This window comes from Antennarius striatus, chromosome 5, assembly GCF_040054535.1.
Source record: "Antennarius striatus isolate MH-2024 chromosome 5, ASM4005453v1, whole genome shotgun sequence".
Classification (NCBI taxonomy): Eukaryota; Metazoa; Chordata; class Actinopteri; order Lophiiformes; family Antennariidae; genus Antennarius; species Antennarius striatus.
Window position 1 is genome coordinate 9,842,894 of NC_090780.1, and position 17,664 is coordinate 9,860,557.

Below are 17,664 nucleotides of genomic sequence, written 5' to 3' on the forward strand. Positions count from 1 at the left end.
TGACGGAGGGACTTTGTACATTAGAGCCTGAATGATGGGACAAAGCACGCTCAACCCCGTCACATTTTGTTCCAAAATTTATGATCACTGGATGTCTGCCGTGAAGTTCTGAGGAAAAAGTGGGTTTTTGTCGGTGCAGAGGAATGCAATTTGTGGTCCATACCACAGTTTTGAGCAGGAGGGCAGGGAAAGTTTTGAGGAAATGGGTGTTGTGAACTCCTCCTATATCTAAGTCACATTCCTTTTTTGTATCCTTGCCTCCAAGCTTTTGGAACTACAACGCCCGCAAGGACAGCCGGAGCACAGAGGGAGGGAAAAGACAATCACTGAAGGATACAGACGTGAAGCTGAAGGGTAAGGACCTTCTTTAATCTGTTTTGTTTATGTTGGATTCATCACAAATACGCCTCATTCTCTATTTTCACACTCATATAGTTTGTTTGTACATTTGGAGATGTCCGTCCACAATGATATGCTTGTGATGTCTGCCGTGATCGTTTTACTTCTGCGTGTGCCAGGTAACCCACACAGTAAAGTAAACCAGATGTGCTGCTATGTAATCAAGCACATGCCTCCCTGAATGGTCCACAATCTAATGGCAGCGGTGATTTCCCTCTATGGGCAGAGCTGGGTGGGAGAGACAAACATGTGCACCTCCTAACAGCAACCATTTAGCATCTAACGGTGTGAAAAAGGGTGCAGAGTTTGTCCAGCCAGGCAGCGGTTCCTGTCTGAGCTCAGAAACAGATGCATCACACGAATCATTTTGATATTTTTAAACTAGATGAGAGACACAAACTACATGTCACTTGTGTTCTGTCTAGTTTTACTACTACAAAAGCCGTGCTTTAGGAGAATATGTGTTAGGCAACATTGCAAATGATGTATTTCTGTATTTTAGCAACTGTATCTGAGGGAACTGAAACCAAATTACTGAATAAACTGACTTCCCTCTTCTACTTGCATTCTTGCCTATATTTCTATGATTGAGAAATTGACTCCACTGCCTAAAATAAAATCAAATGAGTCATTCGTCACTTTTTTTTTTTGACAGAGAGGCTCTTTCTCAACAACGTTGATGTGAACCGCTGGGGTCTGTGCTCGAAACACTTTACATTGTGATTTATTCCTAAGAATGATGATGGGATGTCCTCGTTTGTACTGTTGGTATGAAGTCTGTGCCCTGATTCGTGTAACCGTTTATCGCTGTAGACAGACGAGGTTTCAGACTAACAGTTGTTTACAGTGAGCTGGTGGTCTGACGGACTCCTCAGAGGCTGGAAGGTTCTGGAGGGAACTCCCCTCCATCTGGCTTGTTTCTGGTTTGACGAATGGACAGAGATTGTCAATGCAGATATTGGGCTGTCTGATGAAAGGGCCAAGAGTTTCCTCGAGAGGCAGACAGAGAATTCATTGTTTCCGGCACTTCCATCACACTTTGTCATCCACAAGCAGGGCTGGACGGTCTCCATGACGACAGAGCTGATTGGTTTCACATGGAAGCGCCGCTTCACACAAAATGATTTGACCTATTTGCCTCCCCTGACCTGACGTGATCCTATAACATACCTACAGGACAGAAGACTCCTCCATCACAACCAAGCAGACATGGTCCTCCTGCTCGTCTCCCTAACAGTGCTGCATCTGGTTACCTTGGTGATGCTCCTCATCGCCACCCTGGAGAAGGTGGGACAAACTGTCAGCTGGTGTCCTGACCTGCAGTTGTCATCCATGTGGACGCTGGAGTGATTTATCACTGTGAATTCCCTTTTTGTTTGTTTGTTTGTTCCTTCCTTCTTTTCTTCCTTCCTTCTTTTCTTCCTTCCTTCTTTCTTCCCTCCCTCCCTCCCTCCCTCCCTCCATCCTTCCTTCCTTCCTTCCTTCCTTCCTTCCTTCCTTCCTTCCTTCCTTCCGTCCTTCCTTCCTTCTTTCCTTCCTGCCTTCCTTCCTTCCTTCCTTTCTTCATTCCTTCCATCCTTCATTCCCTCCTTCCTTCCTGTCTTCCTTCCTTCCATCCTTCCTTCCTTCCTTCCTTATTTCTTTCTTTCCTTCCTTCCTTCCTTCCTTCCTTCCTTCCTTCCTTCCTTCCTTCCTTCCTTTCTTCATTCCTTCCTTCCTTTCTTTCTTCCTTCCTTCCTTCCTTCCTTTCTTCCTTCCTTCCTTTCTTCATTCCTTCCATCCTTCATTCCCTCCTTCCTTCCTGTCTTCCTTCCTTCCGTCCTTCCTTCCTTCCTTCCTTATTTCTTTCTTTCCTTCCTTCCTTCCTGTCTTCCTTCCTTTCTTCATTCCTTCCCTCCTTCCTTCCTTCCTTCCTTCCTTCCTTCCTTCCTTCCTTCCTTCCTTCCTTCCTTCCTTCCTTCCTTTCTTCATTCCTTCCTTCCTTTCTTTCTTCCTTCCTTCCTTCCTTCCTTCCTTCCTTCCTTCCTTCCTTCCTTCCTTCCCTCCTCTCTTCCCTCCTTCCTTCCTGTCTTCCTTCCTTCTTCCTTCTTTCTCTCCTGCAGTCCTGGTGGATTTGGACAGAATCTGAGATCACAGACCTCTGGTATAACTGTTTCCATGATAACGCTACCGACACCTGGTTGTGTGCCACTACCAATGAAAACGGTAACAATGTTTATTTACTTGCTTGCTTGTTTACATGTGAATGCTGGTTTGTTTATTTACTTGTCATATTTTGTATGTTTGTATTTTTCTAACTGACTCTTTTAGCCTTGCTCGTGTCTGTCCTCCCTCATCATCTCACCTTCTCCTCCAGACTGGCTGCAGTCTGTTCAGGCTCTGATGATCCTCTCCGTGGTTTTCTCCTCCATCTCCTTCCTATTTTTTCTGGGCCAACTGCTCACCTTGTCCAAAGGAGGAATCTTCTACTTCACGGGCATCTGCCAGGCCTTTGCAGGTATCGGCGGAATAATTCTTAGCCATGTAAAGTGATGACAAAGCCTGAATCTATTTATATACAACAATACAAAAACCTAACTACATCTCGACAGGACTCATGTCCATTAATCTGCAGAAGGAAACTGTCCCCATAAAACATTAATTACAGCATTATTTTTTAATCAAATTTCACTGAATTACTCAAAATTACAACTGTTGGTGATTAATTTGTAAAGATTTTATTGTTGAACCAATGGTCCAGTTTCAAGAAAGTTGATTTGCTTTGGTCTTTTTAGTGGCATTGGCTGATAACAAGGTAAATAAAAAGCAATGTCAGTTCTATTCTTTCAGTACATAATTAAGTAAATGTTTAGGGTGGAAGTCCAGCATAAAAGGACAATATCAGACTGTTCTAATAAATGAATCTATTTTCTTTTGCAGGTTTGACAACTTTTGCTGCTTGCCTCATCTTCACCTTCCACAGGAAGGAGATCTTGAATGATTCCAAAGATGACAGCAGAGGACGCTTTGGCTACTGTTTCATTGTTGCGTGGTTGTGCGTCCCTCTTCTCCTTATCAGTGCCGTGTTGTACGTCCACTTACGCAAGAGACAGTAACAAAAGACACAGGATGAACAACCTGTTCTTAAGCAGGTGGTGCGCTCCAGTCAGCTTTATTTTATGATGGCATCTCTGACATGTCGTTGTCAGTCAAGTGAAGAGTTATGAAACTCATTGAAGTCATTCAGTCATGCTGTAATATATAAAACTCATGAATGTGTCATAAGCACGTGAATGATTAGGGATTAAGAACGTGTAACCTGCTCTGATTATTGTTTACTAGTGATTTCTTTTTACATACAAATGTGTTATTCAAATGACTGTTTTCATATTTCACCTGTTTTTGTTTTTACTTATTAAAGAAGGACGATACTGATTGTTACAGATCCGTGTTTTTAAAGTTTAATCTTTGTAAAGCCTGTTTTGTAATTGCGTTATTGTCTCCATGTGTATCACAGTGTCGCTACAATCACAATGTGTGTGTCACAATGTGGGTGTGAAAGGGTGTGCCATCGCTGCCATTTATTGTTTATTTTGCTAAACTCTGCTTTCCACGGAGTAGAAAAGAGACATGACAAACAACTGATAACTAACTGAGGATCAGCTTTATCCGTTTATCAGGAAGGAATATTTCAGAGGGAAAAAAAGTAAATTAATGGTTGTGACTCCACATGACAGTGATAGTGCTGCAATGTGGTGCTCCGAAAACCAACCTATCAGGATAGACCAGTCTGCAAGGATTCAGTGTCAGTCGCTATAAAAAAATGAATTTCAGTATCATTCATCATCACCCAAATGAACATTCAGAACGGTCTAAATGAAATGAAACTAGACTTAAAGTAAATACAGCAATCTGTGAAGAGGAGAGAGGAGCAACAGGAGCGTCCGACCGTTGATTGATCCGTCAAACACTCAGAACGTCTAGAATCAGGGAGTGGAGGAGTGAAGAGGACTGAATTAACATACAGGGGAGGGAGAACATATGCAGAGCGGAAAAGCCTGACAGTTTAGGAATCACTCTGAGCTGAACAGGTGAGACATGAAGCACAGGAGGTGAGTTTTTGTGTTGATTTTTATGTATTCACATGTTTTATTCCTGCACTTACTTTAATAGTGTACTTGCTTTCCTATGTGAACACAAGACGAAGGACAATGCTGCTCCAGGAGAACAAATGTGGATGGGATCGCTTGTGTGAAACCTGATCAGCCTTTCCTCTCATCACCAAGATTATAGGCCACTTCCAGACGTTACAGGTGTTTCTGACAGATGGAAGCATTGTGACATTTCCTCGGAGGAATGGTCGTTTCAGCTAGATTGAAAGCTGACAAGCTGCCCCAGGATACCGCTGTCATAACACAACCGGAGTTAGCAGTGGGAACAGGTCGCACGTAATCCCAGAGACCACCAGCCTACCGGCATGTCAAACTCCCAGGTGCATAGCCTGGATGAAGATGCCGTGTTCCTGCCGGTGACTGAGGCCTCTCCGGAGTTCCACCATTGTGAGAAGGAACGGCGAGCTGTGGAGAGACTCCTCAGTGAAGGACCAGAGGCGTTCTACAGCTCCATCGACACAGAGTTCTCTTCCTGCTTCCTGTCCTCTGAAGAGGTCAGTCAGATAACCAGCTGGGCTCAGAACTGCACCCCCAGCCAGCTGCAGGTACGACGACGGGCTCATGGAGACTTAGACACCCCAGAGACGGAGGACTCCTCTTCTTCCTACTTCCCCTCCAAGTCAGACATACCAACCCCAGACCTGAAGCTGGGCTGGCCTGCAAATAAGCCCAGAGTGAGGAAGGACAGATCCACAGTCTACACCAACCCTCCTGCAGAGGGAGAACCTCCTGTCAGGGAGATCGTCAGACGGAACCTGCAGAAAGCCAGCAAAGTAAGTCAAGATTGTGTGGATCAAACTTTTATGGATGAAATCAAAGATTAGAGTACATATGTGTAAACTACACAAACCTGTTGTTGTTTTTTAGATATTATGTTTCCCCTATCAATTAATCTATTAATCAACCAATCGATCAACTTTACTTGTACAGCGCTTTTCCTGCAAGGACTTGCTTGACAGATTGAAAGCAAGTAACACAGTTAAAGAAAGTAAAACAAATACAAAGAAAGCAACAAGGTGAATTATGCAGTTATTATTACAGTAGTTATTAGACATTTATTATGATCTAATCAGACTGAAAGTTAAGAGGGAAATCACAATCTGAGTGAAGGCTGAGAGACATTTCTTTTACCTATGCAGGTCATAGCCATAGTGACAGACAGATTGACAGATGGTGCAGTAATCGGTGATTTACACAACGCTGCCTCCAGGGGCGTCCCTGTTTACATCATCCTGAACCAAAGGTCTGTTCAAAAGAGCTTCGTTCTCAACAGGCTCAGGCATCCGGTGAGTCACCTCCTGCCAGTCACCGGTCCTCTGCTTCTGTGTGCGTCGTCAATAAGATGACTTTTTAATAAGCAAAAACCACCCTCTCACCTAACCTAGTGGCAGCTCGACAGCTCTCTATGCAGTAGAACAAAATAGTTGGTTCATGGTTCATGTCATGGGTTTAATGCACTCCGCCCATCATTCCGTTTTAGTACCTCACTGACTACAAAAATGTCTTTGTTGTGTTTGTATCAGGAATGTGACGTGTAGTCAGCAGCAGAGCAGAACCAGTTGCACAACATTCTGGCTCCTATGGGTTGTCATTCGACACATGGAAGTCCTGTTTTATATTAATAATACACTATAATACATGAAAGAAATGGACAAAGACTCATGATGGAGCTGATTTAAAATCATCCATCGATTAGGTGAAGAATTGATTCAACATGACCAGAGGACTTTTTCTTATATCTACGCGTGGATGTTGTTTTGTTGGTAATTTGATAGAAATAGATGCACCAGGGGGACGGCTTTATTGAGAATGACTCTTAAATGCATTTACTTATGATCCCTTCACTTTTCATTTTGCATCATCACAATTTGCCCAAACTCTCTCTTTTCCTGTTGAATACGTTAAAAACTTTTAACATGCCAATCAGTATTAGTTGTAGATACTATTGTGAAGAGCTAATCAGCTAATGCTAACACAAAAAACTGAAAAGAGCTATAATAGCTGACAACGTTAGCATCGTCAGGGTTTGCATGCTGACATTTGCACGTAAACAGTGACATTCCTCTTGACTGTGTGTATGACACACTGGGTTCACAAGTGTGTGTGTACCCGTGCAACTGAATGCCACTGAATGAACGGTGTCATTCACTTAACTTAAGCTTGTGATCTTGCAGAATATGGTGGTCCGTGTACTGGGAGGGAAAACTTTCTGCTCGAGGATGGGAAGAATGGTCATTGGGGAAATGAAAAATAAGTTCCTCCTGGTGGATTTAGAGACTGTGATTCTTGGCAGCTACAGGTGAGTGGAACGGCCGTCTCGGTCCTTTTATTGCACACACAAGAGATAGAATGTTAAGATGTCTTTATTCTCTGCAGCCTGACGTGGACAGACGCCCACCTGCACCGCCAGCTGATAACTGTTCTCAGCGGCCCAGCTGTCGACTCATTTGACAGGGAGTTCAGGACCCTATTTGCTGAGTCGTTGCCTGTAACAGACACACAGGATCTTACAGACACTCATTCATACATGAATAATCTACTGACACACCTCTCAAATTTGAACTCGAAACACGTCTTCTTGGAGCATGAGATCACAGACCCTCCATCCCCACCAGCTGGTTCCTTTCTGGACTGGGAGGCCATGGGGGTCTTCCAGATGAACTGGAATCCTGACAGTCCTCTAGATGAGCAGGAGCAGGCTATAAGCATGGACCTGCAACCGCAGAACAACATTCTGTTGGATGAAAACACACACATTATGGACAGTTTTACTCACAACGGACATCCGTTTGTGGAGGAGAAAAGGTAAATGGACAATCTTAACCCATTCTCATTGTGTGTAGGTGGTGATCCAGCCTACACACAATGAGAATGGTGTTTATGGACATTCTCATGCTCAATTATAGATCTTTAATGTAACTATCTCAACACTTGCATTTCTTTAAGTAATTTCCCCTTTGGTATAGTTGGTATAGTTTTAATATCTATATTATATTATATTTATATTATATTTATATTTTGGCATTTGGCAGGTCAAAAGAAAACACGTCTCCAGTGGCCGATGATACACTGGTTTACTCATCTCATTTTAAGTCAGTGCCATCACAGTCAATTTTAACATTATGCGTACTGGACTGTTTCTAAATAATGTGTTAATCTGTCCCCTTTATCTTTATTATTTATATAGACACACAGACCTGACCCCAGATAAAAGGTAAAACACAAATAATAAAGAGAAGAATTAGAATAATAAAAATAACCAAAATGAAATGTTTTTATTTCCTGAAGGGTGAAATGTATTATAAAGAAAACGGATACCAGGCAACTTTCCAAAGGGCAGAGCACAGAGTTACATGAAGGAAAAGGACTTGATGATGAACCATCAAAGACGACTCAGGATGAGGCCACATGTCCCTTTATGAAGAGACGAGAGCACCCCAGGGGGGAGGCGGAGGAAGAGGAACAAGATATCAGTGACAAAATGTCCAAAATGGAGAACACACCATCTTCTAGAGTGAGCAACTTCTGTCAAAACAGTCTTTGTGTCGAGTCCACCTCGACACAAAGACTGAGTTCTGTTTTTCTCTTTGCAGAAACCTTTAATCCTGAAGGTGCCGAAGTCTGAGACATCCAGCTCTCTCAGTGACATCATGAAGAGTTGTCGGCCTCAGCCCAGCTCTCCTGAGCTGCTCAACAAGCGAGTCGACATGGTAGCGTCAGAGCTGAGCCAGTCCGTGATGGACCTGAGTTCACACAGTCCAAACGCCAATGATGTCCAAGTGCCCAGATTTAAGGTCAGTCTATGTGAGTTGGTCTGTCCAGTCTCCATCTTGATGGTGCTCAAAAACCACTGAACTGAACCATGAAATTCTTGGTGTTCTCACACTTACGAAGAGTTAAAGTAATGACGAGCACGTTCTGATGTTAACGCTCCAACTCCCTCGTTGGCAGGCCTTCAACCTGAGTAATCTGACGCCTGCTGTTGCCCTGATGAAGAAGAGAAATGACAATTTGAAGCATCAGTTGTTCAGTACATCAAAAAACCCTTTTCCTGGTGAGAAGCCTCAAAGCTCAAAGTATACCCTGGACTGGGAGAAGTCTGTGTTTACGAGGGATAACAATCAGGAAAGAGAAATGAAGAAATAAAAATGAATTTGCATCGTGTCATATCCTCTACTGGGACTGAGGATAGGCAGCAGTGGAGAGTCGTGGTCTCTGCTGCATTAATCACAGTTCACAGGATGTATTTAGCACTTTTGGATGCCCACTGCACTTGGTATTTGGTTGGATGGGTTAAATGTGGAGAACAACTATCCCTATAGGGATCAATAAAGGATAAGCAAACTTATCTATAGATGTGATGACTTGCACTTGTTTTTTGGCTTGATGTTTGTCTTTTTGTTATATATTCACTCTGTGATGCAATGTTTTACATCATAATTTATTTAATGAATAAAAATATCTTACCAGTGCTGCTCACTGTGACAAAGAAGCTGTTAGAACCACTGGATCACTGTTACATGTTTGTACATTAAAACATCTACAGAAATACTAGAAAAAGAAACTGTACCAAAATGATTTCTAAGTCAATGATGAATTATTAATGAGATAAATAATTTGCTGTATGCATTCAAGACATGGAGATCATTTCCAGAGTATTTGTCTAGGATTGTGGACAATTTACATTTATAGATATATACAGTACTTTATATATGACTGGAATGTTAAGATAATCCAACAGTAGAGAAATTTACATGATTGCAGCAGCAGTATCCAGACAGAATGGAAGAATAGGATAGAGGATAGGATAGAGTTGTAGAAGAGGGGTACAATCAAACATGCATACACATATACTGTACATCATGGAGGACTGGGCTGGGGGAGGGGCGATGCCTGATCAAATCTATTAAAGAATTATTTCAGGCCATTTGCCCACATTTGGTCCCCAGCAACCTGGAGGCTGGGTTCTTAATGGCCCGAGATGGTCTTCAGGCCTCTCCACACTCCGCTGACGTTGTTCTGCTGCAGCTGGTCCTCCATCTTCCTCCACAGCTCCCTCTGGACAGCCTTCAACTTGTCCTTCTTTCCTGACCTAAAGGTCTTTTTCTTTTCCTGAATAAAGACATAAAGTTTCTCCAAAAAGAGCCTTCATGTCAGGAGTTATCCACCGTTTGTTGCTGGGATAGCACTATAAAGTATTTTTGTAATGCTGAAGTGCCACAAACATTTTCAATCATCTTACAGTGCTAATGATTTAAATTTTATTTTTGATTGACTAATTTTGATTTCAGATCCATATATTTGGCTGCATGTATGCTTTGAAATTTTCCCCTTTTCTGTGAGCACTGTTTTTCATTGGTATTCGTATATTTGGATCTTAGAAACAAAATGCATTCGCTATTATTTAAAAAATGTAACTGTTACATTTTGTCGGACACTAGGTGGCGGTATTCACTGGTCACGGTTCTCTGCAGACTGTAATAAGAACGTAGAGGAAGAAATCCAGGAAGCACATGGTCACCAGTGTGAAAATCCTTCCAGTTGGTGTTTAGGGTTTTCTTTTTTGTTCTAATCTCCGCATACACAAGTCTTACTTGTTGTGGGGACGCAATCGACTCGATTCCCATTATGGTTCGAGCAAAAAAGTAAGTTTGGCTAAAGTTAAAACCTGCTAACCTGCTAAACCTGTGTTATAATGAATGTGTGTGTGACCGTACAGTAAATACAATATCAACGTCCTCTGAGGCATAAGAATAAGAAATGAACATGCCTTTAAGTTGATTCTCTTTCTCCTGATGTCTGCTCAGGTCGAAGCCCGCTCAGAGGCCCAGAAGGACGGAACCAGTGGATGAGGACGACCCAGAGGCGTTCGGAGGCATGGAGGTCCCCGACAAGGTGAGACAACCACAGACTGAAGTGATTCCTGTTAAATCTCTCTAAATAGATCGATTCAATCGATAACTTCGTTAACTAGTCAAGTGTTCGTAATTGCAAACTTTAGTTAGAGCTAACTGGGTATGGTCACTTTGCAAACAAGGGTTTTCTGATCAAGTCATAACGATATATTACCAATAAACATTAAATCAGATGTCTAACGACCTGGTGCCTGGACTAATAAAAAGTGCTTAGATATATCAGACAGTCCTTAGTTAATGTCATCTTAAATCATTAATAAACAAACTAGTTGTGATCAGATCATTTGTCATCTGACAGTTTGGCCTCACAAATACTGTACTTAAAGATGAATCCGGAAAGTTGCATTAAGCGAATTGAATTGTAGAAGTAAAGTTTGAGAGGAATATTTTGTACGTAATGATTATGAAATGACACAAAGAAAATGATTAAACGCAGCATCCATCCATCCCATCTCATCCATCCATCCATCCATCCCATCTCATCCCATCCGGCCACTGGATTTCATCACATTTGTGATGTGATTTTGTCCCACACCAGTCTTAATTACCGCAGTACAGTATAGCAAAGGTAAACAGATGGAAAGAAAGGTTCAGCATACTGAGATTTAAAAAAATAAATCAATATCCAACTGATATTTTTTGTGTTAATGGTTACAGAAAAAAATCCACGTAAAAAAGTTATGGATGTGATTTAATCATGAGATGAACATTTTTGTTGCATTCAGGAGTTTGTGTCGACAAGAAAGTTTTTATAACTTCTGCAAAACTGAAAACCAGACCCGTGTGTATCTGCTGCACAATGTTTGGCTAATGTAAGACAGCGTCTGCGTCATCCACACCTTGTTTGTTTAGTGTTTAGTTTTTCTTCTATTACTAATCATTTGTGCCACTTTTTACCAGAATCTGATGTCAGGTTTAATGATTGATTATTTCTATGTAATCACACCAACTGTTTGGTGCTGTTTCAGTAATTATTATTACTTCTCTGCCCCTCAGAGATCATCCCAGTACACAAAGGACAAAATTGATGAGTTTCACGATGAGAAGATTGAAGTAAGTTCAGCACCTCAGTGGTTCTTGTGTTCCGTTCACGGTGATGTGTTCTTTCTTAAAATAAGTTCCTTTTCCTTCCACAGAAACTTCTCGCCAGTGGCGTTCAGTTTGAGAGCGACCCAGAAAACCTCGACGATGAGGTGATGACAGTTGTGTGTATTTGATCCGATTTCAGAGAATTAGTTAAGCTCTAACTTGATCTGAAACTTATCTGAATTTCACAGGAAGAAGTAATGGCTCTGGATGATTCCGAGTCCGAGGATGATGATGATGAGGAAGAGGAGATTGAAGGGACAGACATGGAGAGTGATCTGGAGGAGAAAAAAGAAGAAGGTGATTATCATCTGTTCATTTCCAGGTTTTTGTAAATTTTTTATATTCAACCATTTAACTTTTAAAATACTTTTTTCCCCAGATCTTCCTGATGAAATGGCTTGGGGCACCAAGAAAAAGATGTTTTATGATACTGACTATGTGACCACCAGTAAGCTGCTTTCATCCAGTCATGATGATAATTAGTTGAGATATTTCATGAGCAATTTTGTTGTTTATGTCACTGATGCACATTTCCATTGTGTTATTGCAGAAGGGAAACCACAAGAACAGTTGGAAGCTGAGGAACAAGAGGAAGAAGAAGAAGCTAAAAGTATCCAGAATCGTTTAGCTGCAAATCTGAGCGAGGAAGATTATAATTTAAACTTTTTCCAGGTATTTTTACATGAAATTTCTCCGTCACACTTGTGGTAAATGCTATGTCTGATGATAACAAGAGTTTTACTTTGTTTGTGACTGTCGTCGTGAAGGAGTTTGCTGTGGAAGAGGAGGATGAAAACAAGACTGGAGAAAAGGAGGAGAGGATTGTGAAAGATCTGAACCAGATGTCACAGAAAGAAAAGATGAAACTTTTGAAGAAGGACTCTCCGGAACTGCTTGAACTTATTCAAGACTTCAAGGCAAAGGTAGAGCGGGATTTTACAAGTCAGAAGATCTTTGCATTGTCACAGTTACCTGATGTGTTTATTTTGTTGTTGTTGTTGTTACTGCTTGATGTGCACAGCTCACAGAGCTGAAGGATGAGCTGCAGCCCCTCTTACAGATGGTTGAGGATGGAAAGATCCCCCCGGGAAAAGTGAGTGAGTTTAGCTTAATTTTCAGCTGTGATTTTTAAATCACTTTTCATTTCTTTAATTTAAACGCATTTCAAATGAAATACAGTGTTGACAATAATGTTATGTTATGTTATGTTATGTGATGTTATGTAAGTCTCCTGTTTGAGTTCAGCATCTGTTCTAACAGCCAGAAATGTCTGGACACTAAAAATGAAAGTAGAGGAGAGTGGACACTGAACTTAAATTGATCAGGTGGCCAGAAACATTTTTCTGTTTTTTTTGTTTTGTTAATGTCCTCAACAAAGAGAGTGTAGTAGCTTGTGAATTTTTCTATATGTCGATATGTACCAGGAAATAGTCTAGTTCACATCCTTCGTAGCGTCCCGAGAGACGTGTGTCTCAAAGCTGCTGTCTTTCACAATTAAACTTTGTGTCAGTTTGCTCACATTCAGGGTGTCTTTTCCCACTAGCGGAGACGTCCGTCCTCAGACACACATTAATTTAGTTGCATTAACACAAGTTTATCTGTTAATAAATGCTGTAAGTAATAGCAGGAATGATGGTGTAGATAAATGTTTTTACATTCAGTGAAATTGTGATAACTTTTGTTGTCTGAAGAGTAAAGGTGAGAAGCGTTCACGTTTAAATTGCAAGAGGCAGGAGGAGGGAGAAAGAGCTGAGAGATGGAGACATAATCCAAACAGTACAACTCCTTAAACATCTGTTTACTCTCCAGTTATCTGGTTTATGAGAGATTTTTTAAATAAATATATCAAAATTTAATACATTTTCAAATGTAAAATTTCACAGGATTTCTCCTATTTTTGAATAATCGATAGTTTCTGCTGTGTATTTCAAAAATATGCCATGTTGTTGCGTTGTATGCTCATTGTGAGTCATTCACAAATCTAAATGTCATATAGAGAAAATCAAGCAAGTGAATCTCAGCTTATTTTTTCTCCCTGTTTTTCAAAGGGTGCCGACTACCTCAGGACTAAACAACAACTCTACCTGAAGTAGGTAATCATTTAATTCCAATCATGAAAAAATCTGTCACAGCCCTTCGCTGAATGACCAGTGATTTTTTTTTTTTTTTTGCTGCCTCAGCTATTGCACAAACATCAGTTTCTACATGGTGATTAAGGCAAAACGAATCCCAGCTCACAACCATCCTGTGATTGAAAGACTGCTCACCTACAGAAATGTAAGTCTGCATGTTTACTCTAGAATTTGATGCACTGGTAGTACGGAGAAGTGTACCTCTATACTAAGAGTTGAGGGCTAATGATCTTGAATACATCATTGTCTAAAAGTGATGACTACCAAAGTCCAAAAACCCTTTCCATAAAGCCAGTGTTTGGTTTTTCCATTTTGGGACTGATATAGAATCATGAATGCAGGTCAGGTGGTTCTCCATAGATACAAAGACCTCGTCTAACACAACACTTCCTCAAATAAGCTTAATGCCCCTAGATCATAAACACCCAACCTTTTAATGCTTTGACAACAGTGGCACTTAATGTTTGGCCACGCCATCACACTGGATGTATTAGGACAAAGGGGTTAGGATATATCTTCACTGCCTCTTCGATCTGCCTGCAGCTCATCAATGATCTGGGCCCAGTAGACGCTCGGCTTGCACCGCAGTTTCGCCAGCTGCTGTCTGGTGAGGAGAGAAACGAAGCTGTCAGCAGGTCAGCAGACAAAAAGAAGATCAGAGTCTCTGGTAAACAAGAAAAGGTGAGTTTTTAGTGTGTGTGTGTGTGTGTGTGTGTGTTTGTTGTCCAGATTTTACCATAAGATGTTCATCCTGTTTTAGTCTCTTGATGTTTATGGTAACAAGTTCATATTTGTCATCAGAAATCTGTAGAAACTGTACGTAGGGTTGAGGAAGACTCGGACTCTGACCTAAATGAGGAAGAAGCTCTGCGTTACTACAGAGAGGTGGAGGAGCGATCGAAATTGAAGAGAAAAGGCCCTGAAGCTGATGAGTAAGGAGGGTTTGAATCTTCAAATGGCAGCTTGGGTCAAATCTGCCGGGGGATCTGAAAAGTGGAAAATCTGTTTCAGGTTGGAAGAGAATGAGGAGGAGGAGGAGGAGGAGGAAGAACCTGATCCAGATGCAAAGAGAGGGATCACTTATCAGGTATGGGAGTTGATCTAGAGCCTCAACAGAGCTACAGTAGATACAATAATCCCTCGTTACTCATGGTTAATGCGTTCCAGGACCACCCGTGAAAAATGAAATTCCGCGATATAATTACAAACTATCTTATTATTTACGGTAATTGAAACGTTTATGAACCCTCCCCATACTGATATTAAACCACCTTATATCTGTATTACATTTTCCCAAACTCTTATAGATTGTTTCAAACACTTTTGAGTGTTTTTTTAATACAGGGAAGTGTGCTGCGTTCCTTAAGTCTCAGACGCAGCACACTTCCGGATGTCGTCAGCCAATTGAATGCGCATGCGTTAACAACGTTACTACCTACTAAAAATCCGCGATGAGGTGAGGCCAGGCATCTTTAAGCGCAAATACACAAGGGATTACTGTATTCCAATGGTTTAGTGATGCTAGATCAGACCATCCGGGTTTGCAGCGCTAGTCTTGTTTCAAAAGAGAAAACTAGATTAAAAAAATAGTGCACTTCAAAGAAGGTTCCAATATTGAGAGACTGAGGTGGTGATAGGAGAAATAAGACTTGACTGATGAAGTTCTCCTCATTAGTACAGCTATTAGCACTTTGCCATGAAGATAAGGTAACAAGAATCAAAACCGTCTTTGACAGTAGGTTAGGTAAACATTTAGTGAGAGGACCTCGGGGGTTGTAGGGGCCTTAGTTGCCCTTTCTTTGGTGCTACACGTACGCAGATAGGAAATTTGGCAGAAATTTGCCACAGAGGAACACCACCATGACAAATGATGGAATTATAATTCCACAGAATTGTGAAATAAAAGCAACGTATGAAGACATGAAATCAAGTGTCCCTTAAGTTGATCTGTCTAGTCACACTGGCTAGTGAATGGTGCCATGGCACTGAGGCTGATTGTACATAATTTACATGATAATGGGTGACTCAGGTGTTTTTGCGACAAGTTAAACTGGTTGTAAGAAAATTACATAATGACGTTTGAGCAGCACTCCGTTTACAGAAAGATTTAAAACTAACAATAGCAGCCCTTTCATATTAAATCTACTAAGATGTAGAAAGATCATCTTTCTACATCTGAAAGCACAGAAAAGAGACCGTTGATGGCGTGAGCCAGTGAGGTGTCAGGACAGGATGGAGGTGTGCTATTTTTGTTAAAGTTTAACATGTGTAGCTCACGACTGGAAGAGTCAGAACGCCGCTGGTAGCAGTTAGCAGTCAGCTCATGAAGAAACGCAGCACAGAAACTGAGAGATCCAGGAGCTCCCTGCTTTCTGAACAGACAATCATCTTGTGCAAAGAATTGCTTAGTCATGTTATTTTGTTATTGATGAAGTGCGGCCTGAAGAACAACTTAAGGGTCACGCTTGGCATCAATACACGTCAAACACAAATAGGTTCTTTAAAATCACGCACCGGAGCAGAGTCATGCTGCCATTGGTTGTGTTCCTGTGGGGAAGGGGCTTCACTGCAACGCTATCGGAAGATCTCTTCTGAAGGAACTACCGGCTCCATGAACTTCTGTGAGCCAGTATTCTGTCACATTGCCTAGTTTGTGAGCTTTGGGTAAGTTCACCTATGGGGAAGTCAACTTCAGTTTACAAAGAGTATCAGGAAACATTTTCCATCCAGCCAAACCATTCCTGAGATGGTTGACATCATGCACGAGATCTCAGTGACATCAGGAGACAGAGAGTAAATGTGTGTATAGGCAGTCATGAATCACTGTAGTCACTGGAAACCACTTTGCTTTAGTCAGAGGACTACTTAGTTACCATCGATGTCTACGAGACCGACCGCATTGAGGTCTGTGATGGAACAGCTGCTTTTGTTTTTCACCCACTGCTTCAGGAGAATCCAGGGATTTGTGAAGCAAAGGGGAACCAGAACAACAACAACAACACTCTTGTGCTAACCCGTCCTCATGAACGCATTGTCAGCCAGTGGTACAACACTTGACTCGTTTAAAAATACTCGGCAAAGGCTTTTTAAAGATCTTGCAAAGCCATGAGCTGCACGGAAGGTTTAACAAGAACGATAAACTAAATTCTGCTTGAATGAGGCCGCCTGCGTCTTTACCACCCGTTTACACTGAAATGATGAAGTCCAGACATTTTATGGTACTTAATAAAGTGGTTGCACTGAGTTCAGATTAGGATCCAACCCATCTCAGACTCAACAGTGCTACAGGCCTGCTAACCCCAGGACTGTGTTTAAGTGTTGTAGCTCTAAAGCACTCTTAGGTTGCATGATCTTGTCATTAAATGCCGGGACAAGCTGACACTGAGGGTAAAACAATATTTCTCTTTCAAAACGTTTCATATGCATTCAGATTCCCAGATCATCCTTTCAATCAAGGGTTCTGTTGGGTTTCTTTGTTTGTAAAGTGCTTCGAAATGTCTAGTGATGTGATTAAGTGCTATACAAATGAAGGATTGACTTAATTTGGCCCATGTTAGCGTCTTGTCACTGAGCATTATCCTTTACCTCTACCCATCCCACAGATGGCCAAAAACAAAGGACTCACACCAAAGAGGAAGAAAATTGACCGCAATCCCCGAGTCAAGCACAGAGAGAAGTTCAGACGGGCCAAAGTCCGCAGAAAGGGCCAGGTTTGTATTCTAGATAGTGCACTGGAAGTCTCCAGGCTGTACTCATCTCGTATGAATCAAGACTGTCTGCCTGAGTAACATTTTCAAGGTAAACGCTGAGACTTTTTCATGTTTACCAGGTCCGAGAGGTTCGCCGGGAGGATAAACGATACAGCGGAGAGATGTCTGGTATTCGTGCAGGTGTCAAGAAGAGCGTCAAACTCAAGTAGCGGGGAGAGAAATCAGACGGCGTTCGCTGTTGTCATCACAGGACAAGAAACCACAAAAG

General features: G+C 41.6%; 3 protein-coding genes across 9 annotated transcripts; all 3 read left to right on the forward strand.

Moving 5' to 3' along the window:
• Window positions 1–100: 100 nt before the first annotated feature.
• emp3a (epithelial membrane protein 3a (MAM blood group)) lies at window positions 101–3,819 on the forward strand. 2 transcript variants are annotated; one of them, XM_068314875.1, is made up of 6 exons: window positions 101–119; window positions 266–354; window positions 1,576–1,686; window positions 2,502–2,604; window positions 2,756–2,896; window positions 3,319–3,819. In XM_068314875.1, exons 3-6 carry the CDS (start codon window positions 1,609–1,611, stop codon window positions 3,492–3,494), a joined length of 498 nt encoding a protein of 165 aa, XP_068170976.1. In that variant the 5' UTR covers window positions 101–119; window positions 266–354; window positions 1,576–1,608; the 3' UTR covers window positions 3,495–3,819. The 2 variants fall into 2 exon arrangements, with proteins under 2 accessions (XP_068170976.1, XP_068170975.1); XM_068314874.1 differs by lacking the exon at window positions 101–119 and having other exon boundaries at window positions 169–354.
• Window positions 3,820–3,954: 135 nt separating this feature from the next.
• Window positions 3,955–9,057, forward strand: fam83e (family with sequence similarity 83 member E). Of its 6 annotated transcripts, none has more exons than XM_068314864.1 (10): window positions 3,955–4,490; window positions 4,580–5,323; window positions 5,690–5,836; window positions 6,725–6,849; window positions 6,927–7,355; window positions 7,583–7,642; window positions 7,738–7,764; window positions 7,839–8,064; window positions 8,144–8,344; window positions 8,502–9,057. In XM_068314864.1, the coding sequence occupies exons 2-10, from the start codon at window positions 4,856–4,858 to the stop codon at window positions 8,694–8,696; spliced, it is 1,878 nt and encodes a 625-aa protein (XP_068170965.1). In that variant the 5' UTR covers window positions 3,955–4,490; window positions 4,580–4,855; the 3' UTR covers window positions 8,697–9,057. The 6 variants fall into 6 exon arrangements, with proteins under 6 accessions (XP_068170965.1, XP_068170967.1, XP_068170966.1 ...); XM_068314866.1 differs by having other exon boundaries at window positions 3,955–4,469; window positions 4,552–5,323; XM_068314865.1 differs by having other exon boundaries at window positions 3,955–4,469.
• Window positions 9,058–10,032: 975 nt separating this feature from the next.
• On the forward strand, window positions 10,033–17,657 carry utp3 (UTP3 small subunit processome component). Its single transcript, XM_068314870.1, has 16 exons — window positions 10,033–10,195; window positions 10,358–10,445; window positions 11,462–11,518; window positions 11,602–11,658; window positions 11,743–11,851; window positions 11,934–12,002; window positions 12,105–12,226; window positions 12,322–12,477; window positions 12,576–12,647; window positions 13,603–13,643; window positions 13,735–13,831; window positions 14,230–14,367; window positions 14,488–14,618; window positions 14,698–14,773; window positions 17,289–17,396; window positions 17,516–17,657. Exons 1-16 carry the CDS (start codon window positions 10,179–10,181, stop codon window positions 17,603–17,605), a joined length of 1,428 nt encoding a protein of 475 aa, XP_068170971.1. The 5' UTR covers window positions 10,033–10,178; the 3' UTR covers window positions 17,606–17,657.
• Window positions 17,658–17,664: the final 7 nt, after the last annotated feature.